The following is an 18,838-nucleotide window of genomic DNA, read 5'->3' as shown; positions in this document are numbered from 1 at the left end:
TAGGGGGCCGTATCCCGTCAAATCTCATACCTCTCCATGTCAGTAATGCAACACTCCATACAGCATTGAAGATTTGGTCATTAGACAGCCTTTGTATCTTATCTCTGTGAAACTAAGTTGCAAAATCCTTAGTTGTGTGCTCCAAACCCTTTTGCCTTTATCATCATCATAAATTACATGAAAGACAATTTCATAGAGGAATTAGTGAAAACAGTTCAGATAAAACGGAAAATTACCTTAATATTAATCTAAAATTCAAGCCAAATCCTACACGAATGTGAAAGTCTAATACTGTGTCTTGCAAAGGCATGGGTCAGTCAGAGCCTGTGTAAATGAACAATGCCTAACAGAGAGGGCCGGGAAAGTCTGACCATGAAGGCTGATACCCAAGCCATAGGTGGTTCTGCTGAAATACTGCTGAAGCTACAGTATAATATATAGATTGATTTGCCCTTTTTCCTGCAGGCTGACAGGTACCAATCTTTACATTCCACACCACCCCACTGCCCACAGAAATTGCAAATATCAAAGACCTTTGAATGCTTGCTTTCAGTTCTGTTAGCTGACATGAAGACTTGTAGAATCTAATATAGCAAATTTATTTTCTTTCATTATTTTCCCTCTATTTTAAAACACTGCTGCAACTACAGATTTCACATAAAATACAGTGGAGAGTATCAAAAGTTCATCAGTAAGTTTTTTCCTATTAAATGTCCACCGTAATTGTGCAGAAAAGTTAGAAGGGTATATACCCACTCCAAGTAAAAAAAAAAAAAAAAAAAAGTAATAAGTTCCGGGAATTAAATCCTTGAATGGATGTGCTTTATCTATCAGTAAAGTGTCCTGGGTTCAGCAGTAGCAGCCTTGTTTTTTTTTTTTTTGTCTCCTTCTTACTAGCTGGTGCAGTGCTGTGGTTTTTTTGATTTTCAGCCTGGGAACAGCACTGATAACACCAATGTTTTTAGTTACTGCTCAAACGTTTAGTCTTTCTGAGGACCTTCTGAGTCTCTTGCTCTGCCAGGGAGGAGAGGAAGGCGGGAGGAAGCAGAGACAGGACACCTGATCCAAACTAGCCAAAGAGGTATTCCATGCCACAGCACATCATGCCCGGAATGTAACTGGGAGTTACCCAATAGGCTGGCTCACTGCTTGGTTGGGCTGGGTATCGGCAGCTGGTATTGTATTCTCTTCTCTTATTATTTCCCTTATCATTATTATTATTGGTGTCAGCAGCAGTGATTTCTGTTATACCTTAGTTACTGGACTGTTCTTATCTCAACCCGTGGGAGTTACATTCTTTCGATTCTCCTCCCTGTCCCTCTGGGAGGGGAGGGGGGGGTGATGGAATGTGTGAAGAAAGGGTGGGGGACTGAGCGTGAGGGCTGCATGGTTCTGATTTACAACCTGGGCTTAAACCACAACAGTAAAGAATTAGCAATTTATACAGCAAATTTATCCCTCCTTTTTCTTCTTACATTCTGTGTAACTATTTGTAATCCCTCTTTTTTCTTCTTACATTCTGTGTGACTATTTGTAATCTTACATTTACTATTTATTTGGATTTACTAACTGCAAAGTCAATCACTAACTTGTGCTCTGTACATTTATATTTCTGGAGAGTTTTTATGTAGAATTTGAGGAATGTTATGTAATTTTAAGTAGGATGCAGAAAACACAACTGGCTTTTTGTTTCATAGTCATACTATTTAATTTTGCAAATTGCTTTTCTCTACTCTAGCCTTTTAGCAGATGTGAATGTTTTTATCCAAAAAGTCAAAAAGAAATATCAATTACTCCAGCAATCTGTACACATGGTGTTTGCTATATTTTCAGATTTCGTATGCAAATCTATCTTGCAAGAAGGTTCAGTGAATTGCAGAGCTTATTCTATCACTCTCCAGGACAACACTTACAATGTTCCTAAACCTGCCATTTTTAAAGTGTCAGGCTCTTTTTCAAAATTTAAAAGGAACAAAATGAATTTGTTCCTTGTTTGATGTAGTTTCAGAAATCACAGACAACTTAAAATGTTACCCTGAAGTCCTCCTGGTAATGGACAAGATTTGTTCATTTCAACATGAGACAGCAATTGTTGCTTTGTCTGATAGTCTCTGAAGAACTGTTCTTTCCAAGGTATAGCTCAGGAAAACATCTACCAATAGTCAGAACTCAGTACTGAGAGTGAAAAAGCACCCTTATTTTCTAAGCCTAGCAATGTTTATCTGACCCTTTAAATTCTACTGAGCTCCTTCGCATAGGTTTCTGACGTGCAAATGCCAACTTATTTTTCTTGTTTGCTTGAAAGAACAGGAAAAATATGTTAAAGAAAAACAAAACAAAACAAAACAACAACAAAAAAACCCCAAACAAACAAAAAACCAAACAAAAAACCAAACAAAAAACAAAAAAAAAAAAACCCAACAAATCACACAACCTGAAAAATACAGTATTTTGCCTAAACAGTTTATACTTGCATACCAAATAGTTTATACATGGAAAATTAGGGAACAGTTGGGAAGCAAGGAAAACCTAAACAACATGGTACGACATGGCCTCAACGCAGCACCAGCCACATGACTGCAGAGCTTTTGAATGCATTTTGGTCTTATTATTTGTGGGTTCAGATGGAATGTATGTAGTGCATAGAGCTCCCCTTTCACTATCTTGAATTTTAACTGAGACAGTAGCAAATCAACCAAGACCATCCTTGGCTGCCAAAACTTCAGTAAATGCTGAAGATACAATAGAAAAAACCCACAGCATTAATCACCCATTGTTTACTGATGCAGATGAAGATACCACTAATGGAAGCACACTTTATCCCACAGTATCACTTTAATAAATTGAAAGTAACTTATTTTCCACAGAGTTTGTAGCATGTGTGATCACAACACCAGCTGCTTTTGTCTCAGTGACAGATCATGTACATTATGTAGATTCATCAAATATTTTAAAACCTTAATTTGTCTGTCTCTTGGGAATACCCTATCACAGAAGTAATGAATCTTGACCAGAATAAAGAAATATTTCATTTTTAAATAAAGTCTAAATAAAAACCTGAAATATAAACCTTTTTCAAAGTGTTCTTTAAAATACTTTGCATAATTCAACCGGGTATTGCATCCTGAAAAATCTGAGGTATGATCAATAGACAGTCACATATTCAGATCAAAGGAGTATTTGCTGATAATTTATGTAGAGACAACTGCCATGTATTACCTTCCTTTTCTGTTTGTATCTGTGAAAGTACCTGTAAGTATGCTAAATTACCTCTAAATATTTAAGTAACCTAGTCATAATTAATATAAAAAAGTACTAGAGTTATCACCAGGATCTTAGATATACTGGAAAAGCAGATTATTTTGTTGAGAAACTGGTGAATCCCAACCATGGAATGGGATTCATTTCACTTAAATTTAGCAATCTAAAAGTGGGGCACCTCATCCAAATTAGTCATCTAGGCCTACTTGCAGTCCATAAAGATAGTTGAGCATCCTCATAGAGTAAATCATACCAGTCTAAGTAGCTTACTAGGACATGCGGAGGTGGCCTGCCAGAAGTTAAAGAATTAAGTAAATCCAGACTCATGAGCTCCATCCAAGGGCAATCCTACAAAACCCGAACACTAGTCTGGAACTAGAATTTGGGTCAAAATCATTATAGCCCGATATGTAGGTAAGCCATTGTCAATTTAAAGTGACAAATGCACTTCTCTTCTGTACAACGATTCTAGCATAAACTGGCAGACACTTGTGCTTCTACCTGACTTTTCATAAGAACCCTCCATACAAAAACACCTATCTCAAATACTGGATAAAAATTATATTCTGAAAACATTGAACTGTAATTGGTACATTTAATGGATACACTTATCAGTTAAAAGCCAGATTCTGAGCTCTTTTTCTACCCCAGTTTGTACTACAGCCCATTATGTATGCCTCACATTTTGCTGGATCTATTTCTGCAATAAATTTCTACTCAGTAGGTTTGGTTACAGGTGACCAATCTGAACTCCCTTCCACAAAAGGTGAGCAATTACTTATAAACCAGGAGCATTTCATAGGTGAATAATTATTCAATGTATTGAAAATGTTCACAATATAAAAGCAGTCCATCCTAGTATTTTCCCTGCTGCTTCATGAAATTGTGAAACCCCTTAGTTTATCTATACTAATTATATTCTAAAATTAATATAATTATTAAAAATATAGATTTATTTGGGGCATTGGTAGTATCTAATATCAGAATAAGCTTTTTTATATCAAACATAATTAACCAGCAAAAAGTTCATAATAAAAAGATTAAATAATTTCTTTTGGTTTACTATTTTCTTTTACTTTGTGCTCATATTTGTTTCAACTTGCTGAGAAACTGTTAATCAACCATTAATATAGGACAGGCTGGTTTGTAGGAACTTCTGTATCACCGGTTTATGGTGTAAGTCACCCTGTGTTCCAGTATGTATGTGAGATGACATTTTTTTGCAGTTACAAAACAGAACAAACAAGCTTTTCTCATTTACTGAAAAACTACATATTGGTGTATTTAGATATATATCTTGGATCACTGCATACTACAGGATTATTAAAAATAGCTTATATATATTAAGCTGTGTATTAAAAATATGCTTTCCCCCTCAGAATCAATGGAATAAAGCACTTTTTTTTTTGGTTAGCAGTCTTCTGTAAATAAAGGCCAAGAGCAGTTAAATTCTGCTTGTGACCAGCAACTGAGCACAGAGAGGGCACTATATCCTTGCTTTACTTGCTATACCAGCTAAGCCCTTGAGTGCCGCTACACTCAAGTTTTATTTGGATAAGGAATGTACTTTTGAACAAAACTCACTGCCCCCACTTTCCCATGGTACAGCAGCCTTGCTGTGCAAAACCCCAGTGCCTTTCAGAGGAAACCATACATGAGGAAAAAATTTTTCACAATGAGGTTGTTAAAAATACTGGCACAAGTTGCCCAGAGAGGTTGTGGATGCACCATCCCTGGAGACATTCAAGGCCAGGCTGGATGCGGTTCTGGGTAACCTGACCTAGTTGAAGGTGTCCCTGCTCACTGCGCAGGGTTGGACTAAATGACCCTTTAAGGTCCCTTCCAACCCAAACTATTCTATGATTCTATGAAACCATACTATGAATTGCAGGTATACGGCTATGGCTCTCCAGCTCAAAGTACCAAACTAACCTGAAGTAAAATCTCTTGAAACAAGTATAGTGAGGACCTCAGATTCTCATCTTCCACAGCCTTGCTCTGCAGAGATTCACTGTTTGATAACACAGACATTGTCTCAGGGCACCTGGGCTCACTGAGGAGAAAGGTACCTCACAAAAGTACCTCTTTCTTCACCCAACTGGTGTCCTCCATCACACAACACAATAGTTATAAAATTTATTATGAACCACTGCTCGCCAATATTGAAAAATATTTTTAACCAAAATAACATGCTTGCTACTGATCTGGGTAATGAAATTTCACCTTCAAAGTTCTCAGTCAGGGTAGTTCACAGACAGTGCTAGAGTGGTTGGAGAATGGTCAACAGGTCTGAAGGATAAGTAACTTTCTACAAGATTAGAAAGAGCAGATTAGCTTGTCTGACCGCATCCAAGGACATTCAAAACTGTGCAGCTAATGGTCCTTTTTGAAGACTTAGACTATTTTTCATTGTACTACTTGTACTCTAATGAAGCATCTAGTCAGGTAGCACGTATGCAAGCCAAATATGCATACGTATAAAATGTATAAGGTTGAATAATTGTATAGAAAATGCACATACAAAATTAAAAAAGTTTTTCCAGTCCTCTCACAGGCATAATTACAAGAACTTTGCTTAGAATAAAAAACAACAAATATTTTTTTCTACCTGAAAATGGATACATGGGGCTCAGTTTATACATAACATGTCTTTCACAGAAAAGGTCTGTTTGTGGCAAACTAGGAAAACAAAGTGATGAATCAATGTGTCCTGGGTTCAGCGGTAGCAGTCATTTTTATCCTTAGTCGCTGGTGCAGTGCTGTGGTTTTGACTTTCAGCCTGGGAATAGCACTGATAACACTGATGTTTTTTAGTTGCTGCTTAGTAATGTTGAGTCTGACCAAGGATTTTGTGAGTCTCATGCTCTGCCAGGGAGGAGGGGAAGCCAAGAGGAAGCAGAGACAGGACACCTGACCCAAACTAGCCAAAGAGGTATTCCATACCACAGCACGTCATGCCCTCTATATAAACTGGGGGCAGTTACCCAGAAGGGCCACATCACTGCTCGGGTTGGGCTGGGTATCGAGCGGCTGGTGGTGAGCGGTTCTATTCTCTTCCCTTGTTATTTCCTTATCATTATTATTATTGGTGGCAGCAGCAGTGGTTTGTGTTATACCTTAGTTACTGGACTGTTCTTATCTCAACCCGTGGGAGTTACATTCTTTCGATTCTCCTCCCCATCCCTCTGGGAGCAGGGGGAGGAAGGGGCGGGGTAAGGGGGAAGTCAGCGAGCAGCTTCATGGCTCTGGATTGCCTGCTGGACTTAAACCACAACACAACGGCACTATCAACTTTCCCATTCTAATAACATGTGTCCAAAGTGGTTGGGCCTGTACTGGTAATGACAGAGTAACTTACTAGTGTCACCCAGGAGCCAGGACTGTGTACAGATGACGTTCTTACATGTGTGACATCTAAGTTACATCATGAGTAATACTGGTTACAAGTTTTCTGAAGCTACAACTGAGAAGGTTTAGCTCCAGAGTTCACAAAAAGCAATTCATTCATTAGGATATGCCATTCTTGCAGAGGTTCTGAGCTGGAATAAGAACTTCTGGATTCATAAATTGCAAGCAAACACATCCACACATGTGCACACGCATATGTGTATTAAAAGTATTCCAACTTGGCAGCAAGTGTATCAATTCTGAAATGGTAAGATACTCTAGTTAAATGACTGTGCAGTGGAATACAACTCATAACTGTAAAACAGTATAAATCTAAAACTGATACATTTCTTGACAGAATACAAGACTCAAATTCCTATTTCTGAATAAAATCGTAGAGAAACGAAGACCTCCATGGAGTATATCAGCAATTTCTTCTTCAAATTAGAATAAGAATTTTTTTTAAGTTGGATTTTTTTTAGGTGAATCTAAGTTTTGACAACAGGGTTGAGAAATGATATTCCACTGGATATATTATAAAGAGATCTAGAAATACTAACAATTGGTGAAGCAACAAAGTGGATGACAGCAAGTGAAATGAAGAGATCAAATCAGTGAATGGGAAGCAAATGTTAGGTCCCCTGATTTGACAGCTCTCAGACATACAGAGTAATATCTATGCACGTTCGCAGTTACTAGAATGAAATGCTATTAAACTTCAAAGTTCTGAATTTCTGTAGTTTCTGGAATACAAGCCAGAATTGGATCTCTGTAAGACAACTGAGTGTGAATATTTTGATCAAATATACCTTGAGGTATGGTATGGTACCACTTACCAGTCTATTAGTCATTGTCAGCAGAAAGACAACAGGGTTCATGCCTCTCCTCTCTATGAGGAGAGAATTTCATCTAAACATTCTGACCTATGTCTAGTACAAGAAAGTCCATATTTCAGTCTTGCCGAACCATTTGGAAGGACATCACTAAGTATTCTCAAACATCAACTTTTTGTTTGGAATTTACTACCTTTTTTTCTTTTTTTTAATTGGGAATCAGACAAAATCTGCAAAAATGGTGAATTTATGGCCTATCGTATACCATAACACAGGGATTAAAATTCATTTAGCTTATTGGAAGATATTTTAGTGCCACCTGGGACATGATCTATTGTCTTAAAACCAAAAGTGAATGGTCTCTGGCTCCATATATTATTTAATGACACATGATGCAGTTTGATTTAATGCTACATTAGAGTCAGCATGTGACTAGTGCAGTGCAGCTACCTGTAACACACAATTTTCATAGTTCTGAGGTAATGTCCAAAGCAGAGTAGGAAACAGCTCAGACTATGAAAAATACTACTCAGTCTTTTCTGTCCAGTTGATGTGATGAGTAGCAAAGATTCAATAGTCAGCTTCGCTCCTGTTTATCATGCTGTAGACTACTGTGATATGTACATAGAATTACTGTACCTACATAAAACAGCAATAGACATTTAATAAATGTTAAAAATAAGTGAAAAATCCTTCTGCAATGTATCTGTAAGGTACTTCAAATGGGAATCAACAAAATGGCAAAGAACAACAAAAGAGAAAAAATAAGATTGACCTTTTTACCTCTTATGCTTAAACTTATTGACCACAGCACACAAATTGCACAAAAAGCAATGTGTGCTTCCAAACATTTCTTCCTGAGCCTTAGTGCCTTTCGGGAATTGTGGTACAACTCACCATGTGTCTCCACTGCACCTATGCTGATTTCTTTTTTAACTTTTTTAGGTCTCATCAAGAGTAGAAGACTACATAGGAGTGGTTTTATACTAATAGAACCATTACTCAAGCTACATAGCAATGCACTGTACCTCTGCAATATTCCCTTTCTGCTAGTGAACTTCTCAATTTGTTCTGTAATTTTTTCAAAATGTGGCTGCATATACATATGAGTAAATCTACTTCTTTCTAGTAATATTTTAGGTGAATTGTATTTTCAAAGAGGTTAAGAAAAAGAGACCAAATAATAACATATTTGTAAAGTTCCTCGGTATGCATGATGTCTGTTTCACAGTACTGTGATTTTTTTCAGTGAAATTAATAGTTCAGTTTGATGGAGAAAATGTGAATTAGACTAATTTACACAGGTCTCTATATGCTTTTGGAAACTCTTCCATCTTTATTTTTAGCAGTGCAGTAAGTCACTATAGCCAGTTAAAAGCTGATTAGGTTTGCAGAGTAGTTAAAATGCTAACAATAAAAAAATAAGTGAGAGTACTCTCATAGGGGCGCGCATGAAGGACCTTTTATTAAGGTTTTTGTTAGGTTTTTATTAAAAAGCCACATTTTGCTTTTTGAAGTCTGAAAATACTATGATAAATACATGCCCTGAAGGCAAGCTATGGGAAAAACCAGAACAAATCTCAATTAAACTGTATTTTCTTAAGTCAGATTTGAATATGAGGCTGCAGTTTTACACATTAAAACATGAGAGTATAAGCAACTTTACTTCATGTTATATTTTGCTCTGCTTATCCAAGAAACCAAATATCTACAAGTGTATGCACAAAGAGGGATTCTTCAGCATTTTTTTGTTAGAATGAAATCAAATATTAATGTTCTGTGAGATTAATGGAAACAAGGCTGAGTACATTTCAATTAATTCTTACCCTTCTTTCTCAACTTTTCATCATTAATGCTGCTTTGGTCTTCTGAAAGAGTGATGGTGCAGACAGTCAGCCCCACAATTCAATGTAATTTTAAAAAGCATACTCTGGGATACCTTTGTTTCATTTTCAAATCTTTGTATTCATACTTTAGTACATTTCTTAAGAAACACAAGGTCTAGAAACCTACTCTAACGTGGTACTGAGAATCAATAACTCAACAACGAAGAGGTGGAGTTAACAACACAACACTAGGAATAAATCTGATCAGTCCACAACATGAGGGTATGGAAAAATTCACCAGGATCTAAATTTTAAGTAGAGCAAGAAGCATACCATCTCTGTCATCTCCCACAACCATGGTGCAACCCCTTCTTCTTGAATAATTTAGACAATCAAAAGCATGATTGCTGCCTGTCTTTATGATTATCTTCAAGACACAGGGCTGAGTGGAAAGCTTCTCATCTCCTCACTTCTCATTTCCACAAAGAGATTCCAGTGCTAAAGAAGGGCTGTTGAAGATCCCTGAAACATTCCTGTCTCTCTAAAGATACTTTTACTGAATACAGAAAACCTGCACCTTGAATGATTGTGTAGAGACTTCTTGTAACCTCTACAGACAGCTCAATCCTTGTAGTGTTCCATTCTTTTCCATTTTGTTGTAGTAAAGACAAACGAGTTTTCTCTTAAAATGTCTGTCCCCTTCCTGACTAAAAATATTTGTAGGCAGTCATTGAATTACTGTTTAATGTTTACTGAGTTAATGGCCCGATCTGATATTTTGTTTTTAATTCCAAAAAGGTTGAAACAAAAAATTTTCTAATATTTTTCAATGATCTATTCCAATCTTGATGATTTCATCAATGTACACTCACACTCAGAAACACATAGAGCCAGTTGTAAATCAATAGAGGGAAAACGATTACTTTTTCAAAGATTAGGTGAATCATTGCTCTCTGTAAATTGGCAAAAATCAGAAAGCAAATGATCAAGCAACTCAAAAAAACCCATTATTTTATGTATTCTAAAATCACAAATTCTTCTAGGCAAAAGAAGCAACAGCTAACAGAAACAGTATTTTTAAACAGTTTTTTAAAAAGCAATTTTCTTTACATGAACTCATTCAGCCGTTACAACAGTAAACTATAATAATCAGTAATGTACAAGAACAGAAGAGGTAGGAAGGCTTATGTCCTTTCATAATTCTTAAATTTGAAGGAGTCCCTTTCAGGACTTTCAGTGCTAAAAAGACAGTTGATTTTAACATGGAAAGGAAAATAGAGAAGGATTTTTTTGCATTTTCTAGTATGTTCATAGGGAAAAATAAGTGCTTAAGACTGCATCCTGAATGTAGATAGTAAAGTTTAAAGCTATGAATAGATAACTCGAAATAGAGAGCAGGGCTATTGGTTTTATTGTTGTTGGGAATTACAAATATCATGGAAGAAAAAGATTCAAGTACCTTCTAGCTAAGAAAAACAGGAATGCCTAATAAAATATATCTCAAGGCTGAGAAAACTTTGTCTTTTAATATCTTTGGAGAGGGAGATTTTTACATTATGGCTGTATCTCAAGCTGTTGGATTTCTTTCAGTGTATCACTGGCTATTGACAAGATACACAAACTGGACTCATGATCAAAAGACAAAAAGGATCTTATCTGCAGTGCCCAGATAAAATATGGGAAAATCAGGATATATAGTATTTTCAAGTTCAGTCTTGAACTAAGTCCTGAACTAGAGATGGGTATAGATTTCCTTTAACAACCGAGCTGAAATTTAGGACTGAGAAAGTACAGAGAAAAACCACTGTAAGGAAAACTGGCAACTGGGGTAGGCCAAGGATCAAAGTCTTCAATATTAAGTTATAAACAATTAAATGTAACAGCTCCTATATCCTTATTATGCAGGGGTTCATTCTTTTTTTCTTTTTTTTTTTTTATTATTTATTTACCACTATTATTTCAAGCAGACTTGACCATGAAATGAAAGGAGAAATTCATGGGTGGGGTATTCTCCTCTTTAAACTTTGGAAGACATTTGTCTGCTTTGAGAATGGTAATATGAATTACTGGCCAGGATTTCATTGCTGCCACTGTTTTGTGCAGAGGAGGCCATGTCAAATGATTTGGGGTGAGTCATGATGCCATTTGTAATTTTCTAGGTCTAGACTGTGGGGTGGGGGGTAGAGTGTGTGTGTGTGTCATTCCCCATTCTCCACCTAGCATTTCTCCTTAAACCACTGGAGGTTTATTTCAAATTTCCACCCTCATCTCTTGAATAAACTTACTTAAAAGGAAAACATTTTGGTGATTTTTGTTATCCAGCCCTTTATGTTTGAGTTAGGTAAGCAAAGGGATCATGATGAATCATCACCCTGTTTCAGGTCTGCTGCTGTCCAAATGCCTTTTCTATCGCACTAACCCACCTTCAAGCGATTTTAGTCAAGGGTCCTATCACTTGTAGGTACCCTTGTTTGCAGAAGAATTCATAGCTTTTTTTTCCTGCAAGTGAAATTTCATGTGCAACCTTCACATGAGACTGCCCACATCTTAATTCCATGCGTTGTTACCATGTTAACATTCTGGGTGCAGAAAACATGTCTATTTTTCTGTTTTCAGGAAGAGAGAGTATACCATAGTTTTGTTTTTTAAAATACACAGATATCCATTTCAAATTGCAAATTACTTTGACTCTATCAAGGTACAACGTATACATTTTGTACACTACTTTTCCCTTGGTAATTCAGTTTGACAGATGTGATGAGACTGAGACAAGCCATATAATCACCTGTGGTAACATCTAGAGCTTCCCAAACTACAGCACACACACCACTCATTCCACCTGAAAAATTTCAAAAAAGCATCTATTTTCCACTTAAAATAGTAAAAACAAAATAATACCTTCCCAGACATGGGTAACTACCCAGCCACGACTTGCTGCTATATGAATCAAGGCCAAAGAGTAAAGGATTAGAGAAATAAGCTATCATTTAGCCCAGTGAGGAACTGAGTATCATTCTCTTTTTTTTTGTTGTAAAAGGCAGAAGGCAGCAGATCATTGCTGAAATGAGAGAGTGCATGCATGGCTTTCATACTTCTGTCTGAGACATAACTGCGCATTGCAAGGCCCAGCGCAGTAAGTCTTTGACTGAACGGCACAGTACACGTACAATAAATCTGACGGTTCAGGAAGTGCAGAACTAATGATGCATGCACTTGGATACTACACTATTTCTGACAAACCCAGAAGTGGGGTGCTGGTGTGAAGTTTTTGCTTGCAGAGATCTTGGAAATGCACACCCATAACAAAGGCTGCATGCCAGTGTAATCAACTAGCCAGAAATCTTGGAGAAATAAGTGAATAAAACACGTGCCACATGGAAGATATCATTTAGTGTAAGAAAACACTGTTGTGAAAATCAAGGAACATCAATGACTTATGTGTGCTGTGTAGAAAATTGGGTATTGCTGCTGCCTCTAGTCATAGAAATGGACTCTGCCAGCAATGCTGGGGGTACTGGCAGTAGCTAAAGAAATGACACTGGGAGCTCTGACCTTAGGAAAAAACTATCTACACAAAAAGTAACATAAACAGTCTGCTATAGCCACAGAAGACTAAAGGTAACACTCTTGTAATAAACTTTGCGAGGGACAGCAAAAAGCCAACATCTCACAGGGGAGATGAAACTCAGAGCTACTGACGCGGCTGCTATATTAGCTTTGTTTGGGTATGATGACTGAGCAAGCAGGCTTGCTTTGAGAACACCAGTGGCAGTTAACATAGTTTTTGCTTTAACTTCATAGACACTTCAAGCTTCATAATACAGTATAGAATCCTGTTCTTTTCATGTGAGGACAAGTAATAAGAATGTATTGATTTGACTTTTACTTCACTCTTAATCACAGTTTGTAAACTAGATAAAGAGTCCATGACTTGACCTACCATCAAGACCTCAGTAGTTCAAACAGGAATTTAATTTTATCTGCATAAAATTCAGGGATAACAGTATGAGAATTATTATGATATGCCATTCACAAAAAAACAATCATATCGACAACTATAGATGGGGTGAGAGAGGAGGCCATTGTAAACATGAATGGAATTGAACCATAGCCACAGGTCTTTAACAAAATCTGTACTATTATTTGTGCAATCTGTGCGTATTATCTAACTACTAACTTTATCAAACATTTTCCATTATTTTTTTCTTCAGGTTTGAAAAAAATTGTCACACTTTTCTTCAACACAGTAATATATATTGGGAAATTGAAGGGATCCACAAGAGTACAGAGAAGAAAGCAATTCCTTTCTTGCACTTTTGTAAATGTATAGATAATGTTGTATTTTTACAGTTACCTGTGCATTTCTTGATATTGCTGTTTCTTTTTCCATGTGATCCTAACTTGCATCCGAAGTTCTCCTCCCAAAATTCTGCAAACCAGACATTTCTTCGATTGTTAGCAAGTGTTCGGCTCCGAAAATATCTATCAAATCCTGCATTTAAGAGAAGTGAAGGAAGCATTAAAATATGATACAGCATAAAAATAGTCATATAAAGACAATAACAAATGTTGCACAAATACCAGCACAAGAAAAAGCTTTAGGCACAAACTACTATAATAAAATATTTTTATAAGCATAGTAGTACCTAAGGATTAGAAAAATTGTGTATTTTTCATTATCCCATATTTGCTGTAGGACAAGATTTTTTTCAAGTACCTGCAGCACTTAAAGAGCCTCAAAAGCTCCAGGAGAATTCCATCACTAAAAAAAAAATAAATAATAAAATAATGTAGATAGTTGGGGAAATAGCTTAATTTTTAATACACAGATGACAGAAATAAAGAATTGGATATCTACAAGAAATTAGACAGACTATAATCATTACTTAGTCCAAGACTGTGATGCAAATAAATTTAATTTCAAAGTCACTTAAAATCACTGTGTAACTCTCCATTGAAACAGAAAACTTACAGAAAAACTAAAATTCTGTTTCTGTTTAAATATTTAATGACCCCAGTTGAGAAAAAAAAGATTCCTGCTTAAACCTGATCAGATTTTGCACCAGCCTTACCCCCTACAACCCAGCAGCCATAATGAAATAACGACTAACACATACCCTCTGGATTAAGCTCTTTATAAATATGTCCATGTGGCTAAATTCTCCAACTAGCATCAATACTGCCCAGTTTTTCTAATCATTTAGCAGTTTAGAACACTTACCCAGACAGTAAGAGATGTTACTGCTTGCAGTACCCTCCTGGGAATAAAGTGTTTCAAACCAACAACCTCCTTTATCCACTAAATCAGAAAATTTGTTGATATAGTGGCTTCTTAAAGTAAATTTAGGAGAAGAAAGCAGTCTAGATTGATCTCCTCCTGAAAGAATGAGCTGACTTATATCATCCACCAAATATTCTCCGTTTTTCTCATGAAGAACCACTAGACTATGGATAAGAAGCTCTTCACCACACATGCTCTCATTATTGGACAATTGTAAGATTACCTAATTGCAGATTCATCATCTCCTCATCTCAACAGTGATATTAAATGAATATTGGATCAGGCCAACTCAAGTTACTTACTTAGAAAGTTTTCCCTGATTTCCCTGTAATCAAGGACTACATGATTTTAATTTTTTTTTTTTTTTTTTTTAAGAGAGCAAGGTTGCTTGAACACTCTCAGAAAAGAGGGGTTTGTGCCATGTGCATTCCTACCGTCTATCGAGGTTCTTTTGGGCAGAATGGTTACTGCTCCTTCCGCAATCTCCTCCTGCTGCTGAACCGGTGAAATCTTTGACCCCCAACTATCTGAGCCAATCCAGAGGAAATGTCCAGACTGATTAGCTTTTTTGGCTGCTTCCAGTATACGTCTGCAAAGACACAATAAATGTTTAATTAGACAAACTGCATTTATGAAAAATTTGAGAATCTGAAGCATTAATTCTCGCTATGTGTAAGTAAGCTTATACTAACCAGTTATTCAACAGTTTTCACAGTCTAAAGCATATTCAGAAACAGCTGTAATGAACTTAAGATACAGTACTGTACAAATTAATTTGTTTAACCTTTAGCCATATTTTTCTAGCATTCTTATTTTTTTCTTCCTTTTCAGTCACCAAATAGTAATATATTGGAGCTGCATTCTTAGGAACTAGGAATAGGTTAAATCTCCACAGAATGAAGGATCAGAACACTATATAATTTCAACTCAATTTCTTAGCACCATATTTACAAGAATTTTAACATAGAATTGAATCTGAAACTCCTGCATTACTCTATTCTGCACCATTCAATTGAGCATCTCTGAGAAAAGAATCTTCAACACATAAAATAAGGAAACAGGCACCTAATATCATCTTCATTGGCAAACATGATGACTGCTCGAGCATTTGGAGTTTCCAACAAGCGCTTGATGATCTTTTCAAATTCTCCTGGTCTTGGTTCCCGAGGGATCTTGAGTGACTGAGCAATGCAAACACCTCCTGAGAAAAATTAAAAGGAAGAAAAAGAATTTTAACTTGCTAAATAGCCACACTTCAGATCATCCGTAACCAGGCAGGTAAAGAAAAGAAGGCGTTAATCTGAAATACAGCAGCAAAAGTTATATTACCTATGGGTTTTTTCGAAATGACACTGCATGAACTTACACAGTTAATGCTGCATTAAAGAGTACAACTCAGTTAGCTGCTACTTCACTTACATAAAATCCTAAACCTTCTGAGACAGATCATAATACACCAAACTCTGGCTCAGCTGCGCTGAGTTTCACAGACCTACCTCAGCTTACAAGAGCTAAGAACCCAACCTTGCCGCATGATTGCATTTAGCCATCGAGACACAATTTGAAGGTTATCTTACATTCATAATGTGGCTCTTCAGTACTGGGAACTCTTTTTTTTTCAACAGAGAGTAAATGGTTAGCAAGAAATGCTGTGGTTACAGAATCAAATAGAGAATGTAAAATGCTCTCCTATACATACAGATAACTTCTAATTGCTATTATAACATCCCTAATTAAGTTGTCTTAATTATTTAAGAGGTTTGTACTTGTCATTGAATATTCTAAATTACTGATCAGCATATGAACATAAACTAAGAAATTATGTTTATATCTCTTCCTGACAGAAGGAAGAAAGTGCTAATTGAAATCTCTACACTTTACCTGTCCTTGAAAAAAGGGACAAGTTTCTACTTGGTGATTTCTAATGGCTTTTATACACTGGTGCAAGGGAATCTCTCTCTACTTCCTGGTTACAACAGTTATCTATGTTCAAGCATATGAAGAAAGATAGATATTCCTTGATCCTGTTTCATGAAGCACTGAATTCAGATTGGCACCAACTTCCCATGCCATACATCATCTTTTTATGATTGTTTCTAATTTGTTTATTTTAATTCTTTTTTCTTTAAGAACTGTTGCCTGATTTGCATCGGTACATCTAACTCCCACCAATATTTCCCCTTGCTTGTTATATTTTTAAAGAACGCTGGTATTTATTTTCTAATATACAAGATTATTTGGAGCATATACATGTCTATGCATTAAAAGTTATTAGGTTATTAGGTTATTAGCCGTGTGGTTCGGTTGATACGCTGGAGGGAAGGAATGCCATCCAGAGGGACCTTGACATGCTTGTGAGGTGGGCTGATGCCAATCTCATGAAGTTTAACCATGCCAAGTGCAAGGTCCTACACCTGGGTTGGAGCAATCCCAGGCACAGCTACAGGTTGGGCAGAGAAGAGATTGAGAGCAGCCCTGGGGAGAAGGACTTGGGGGTGTTGGTCAATGAGAAACTTAACATGAGCCAGCTTCAGTGTGTGCTTGCAGCCCAGAAAGCCAACCGTATCCTGGGCTGCATCAAAAGGAGTGTGACCAGCAGGTCGAAGGAGGTGATCCTGCACCTCTACTCTGCTCTCGTGAGACCTCCCTTGGAGTATTGTGTGCAGTTCTGGTGTCCTCAATATAAAAAGGACATGGATCTGTTGGAACAAGTGCAGAGGAGGGCCATGAGAATGATCAGGGGACTGGAGCGCCTCCCATATGAAGATCAGCTGAGAAAGTTGGGACTGTTCAGCCTGGAGAAGAGAAGGCTGCGTGGAGACCTCATAGCAGCCTCCAGTATCTGAAGGGGGCATATAGGGATGCTGGGGAGGGATTCTTCATTAGGGACTGTAGTGATAGGACAAGGGGTAATGGGTTCAAACTTAAACAGGGGAAGTTTAGAGTGGGTATGAGGAAGAAGCTCTTTCCTGTTAGGGTGGTGAGGCACTGGAATAGGTTGCTCAAGGAGGTTGTGAATGCTCCATCCCTGGCAGTGTTCAAGGCCAGGTTGGACGAGGCCTTGGGTGATATGGTTTAGAGCGAGGTGTTCCTGCCCATGGCAGGGGGGTTGGAACTTGATGATCTTAAGGTCCTTTCCAACCCTAACTATTCTATGATTCTATGATTCTAACTAAACACAATTAGATGGCTATGTTGTATATGGGGAGGCTTTCCAACTTTCTCAACAGTTTTGTTCTCCCTATTAAAATGCCAACCTTCTGTTTTTACAAAGTAATTTACAAATTAGGTTGATACACCTAATGCCTTCTTTGCTTCAGTCTATAATAGTAAGATCAGACTTCTCTGGGTTCCCAACCCCCTGAGGTAGAAGACAGGGACAGGGTGTAGAATGAAGTCTCATAATCTAAGGGGCTCAGAGACCTGCTACACCACTTGGACACACATAGATCTATGGGGCTGGATGTGATCCACCTGAAGGGACTGAGGGAGCTGGTGGAAGTGCTCACCAAGCCACTTTACATCATTTATCAGCTGTCCTGATTAACTGGGCAGGTCGCAGTTGACTAGAGGTTAGTGAATGTGACGCTCATCTACAAGAAGGGATGGAAGGAGCATCTATAGAACCACAGGCCTGTCAGCCTGACTTCAGTGTCTGGGAAGGTTACAGAGTAGATTTTCTTGAGTGCTATCATGTGGCACATACAGAACAAGCTAGTGATGGGGCCCAGTCAGCATGAGTTTATGAAAGGCAGGTCCTGCTTGACTAACCTGACATCCTTCTATGACAAGGGGACTATCTTATTGAATGAGAAAGAGGCTGTGAATGTTGTCTACCCACACTTTAGTAAAGCCGTTTCCCATGTCATTCTCCTGGAGAAACTGCCTGCTCATAGCTTGGACAGGTGTATTCTTCACTAGATAAAATACTGGCTGGGTGCCCAGGCCCAAAGAGTGAATGGCGTTCGTATCTTTATCAATGATCTGGGTGAGGAGTTGAATGCATTCTTAGGAAGTTTGCAGATGACACCAAGTTGGGCAGGAGTGTTGATCTGCTGGAGGAGAAGAAGGCTCTGCAGAGGGATCTGGACAGGCTGGATCAACAGGCCAAGGCCAAAAAATAAAGGTGTTTATGAAGCCTTTTTTGTTTATTTTACTCAAAGGATAAGTAGGAATTGTTCAAAGCTGCCCCACGCTTCTCAGTGTCTAAGAGGCATGTGGACAATGCCTTTAATGACACGCTTTAACTT

The 18,838-nt window shown here is 37.5% G+C and overlaps 1 protein-coding gene across 8 annotated transcripts in view; it reads right to left on the bottom strand.

The window, feature by feature from the left end:
* GRM8 (glutamate metabotropic receptor 8) overlaps positions 1 to 18,838 on the bottom strand; it is a 339,445-nt gene that overhangs the window by 164,016 nt on the left and 156,591 nt on the right. For all 8 annotated transcript variants that reach the window (XM_061372937.1, XM_061372932.1, XM_061372933.1 and 5 more), the window contains 3 exons: positions 15,654 to 15,789; positions 15,023 to 15,177; positions 13,662 to 13,799 (listed from right to left, as the gene is read on the bottom strand). In XM_061372937.1, coding sequence (XP_061228921.1) covers positions 13,662 to 13,799; positions 15,023 to 15,177; positions 15,654 to 15,789 — 429 coding nt within the window. The remainder of the gene's footprint in view (positions 1 to 13,661; positions 13,800 to 15,022; positions 15,178 to 15,653; positions 15,790 to 18,838) is intronic.

This window comes from Neopsephotus bourkii, unplaced genomic scaffold, assembly GCF_033783945.1.
Source record: "Neopsephotus bourkii isolate Nb327-2 ecotype Australia unplaced genomic scaffold, CSIRO-AGI_Nbou_v1 NB_1624, whole genome shotgun sequence".
Classification (NCBI taxonomy): domain Eukaryota; kingdom Metazoa; phylum Chordata; class Aves; order Psittaciformes; family Psittacidae; genus Neopsephotus; species Neopsephotus bourkii.
Note: the sequence above shows the minus strand (reverse complement) of the source record. Positions and strands in the feature narration are given on the sequence as shown.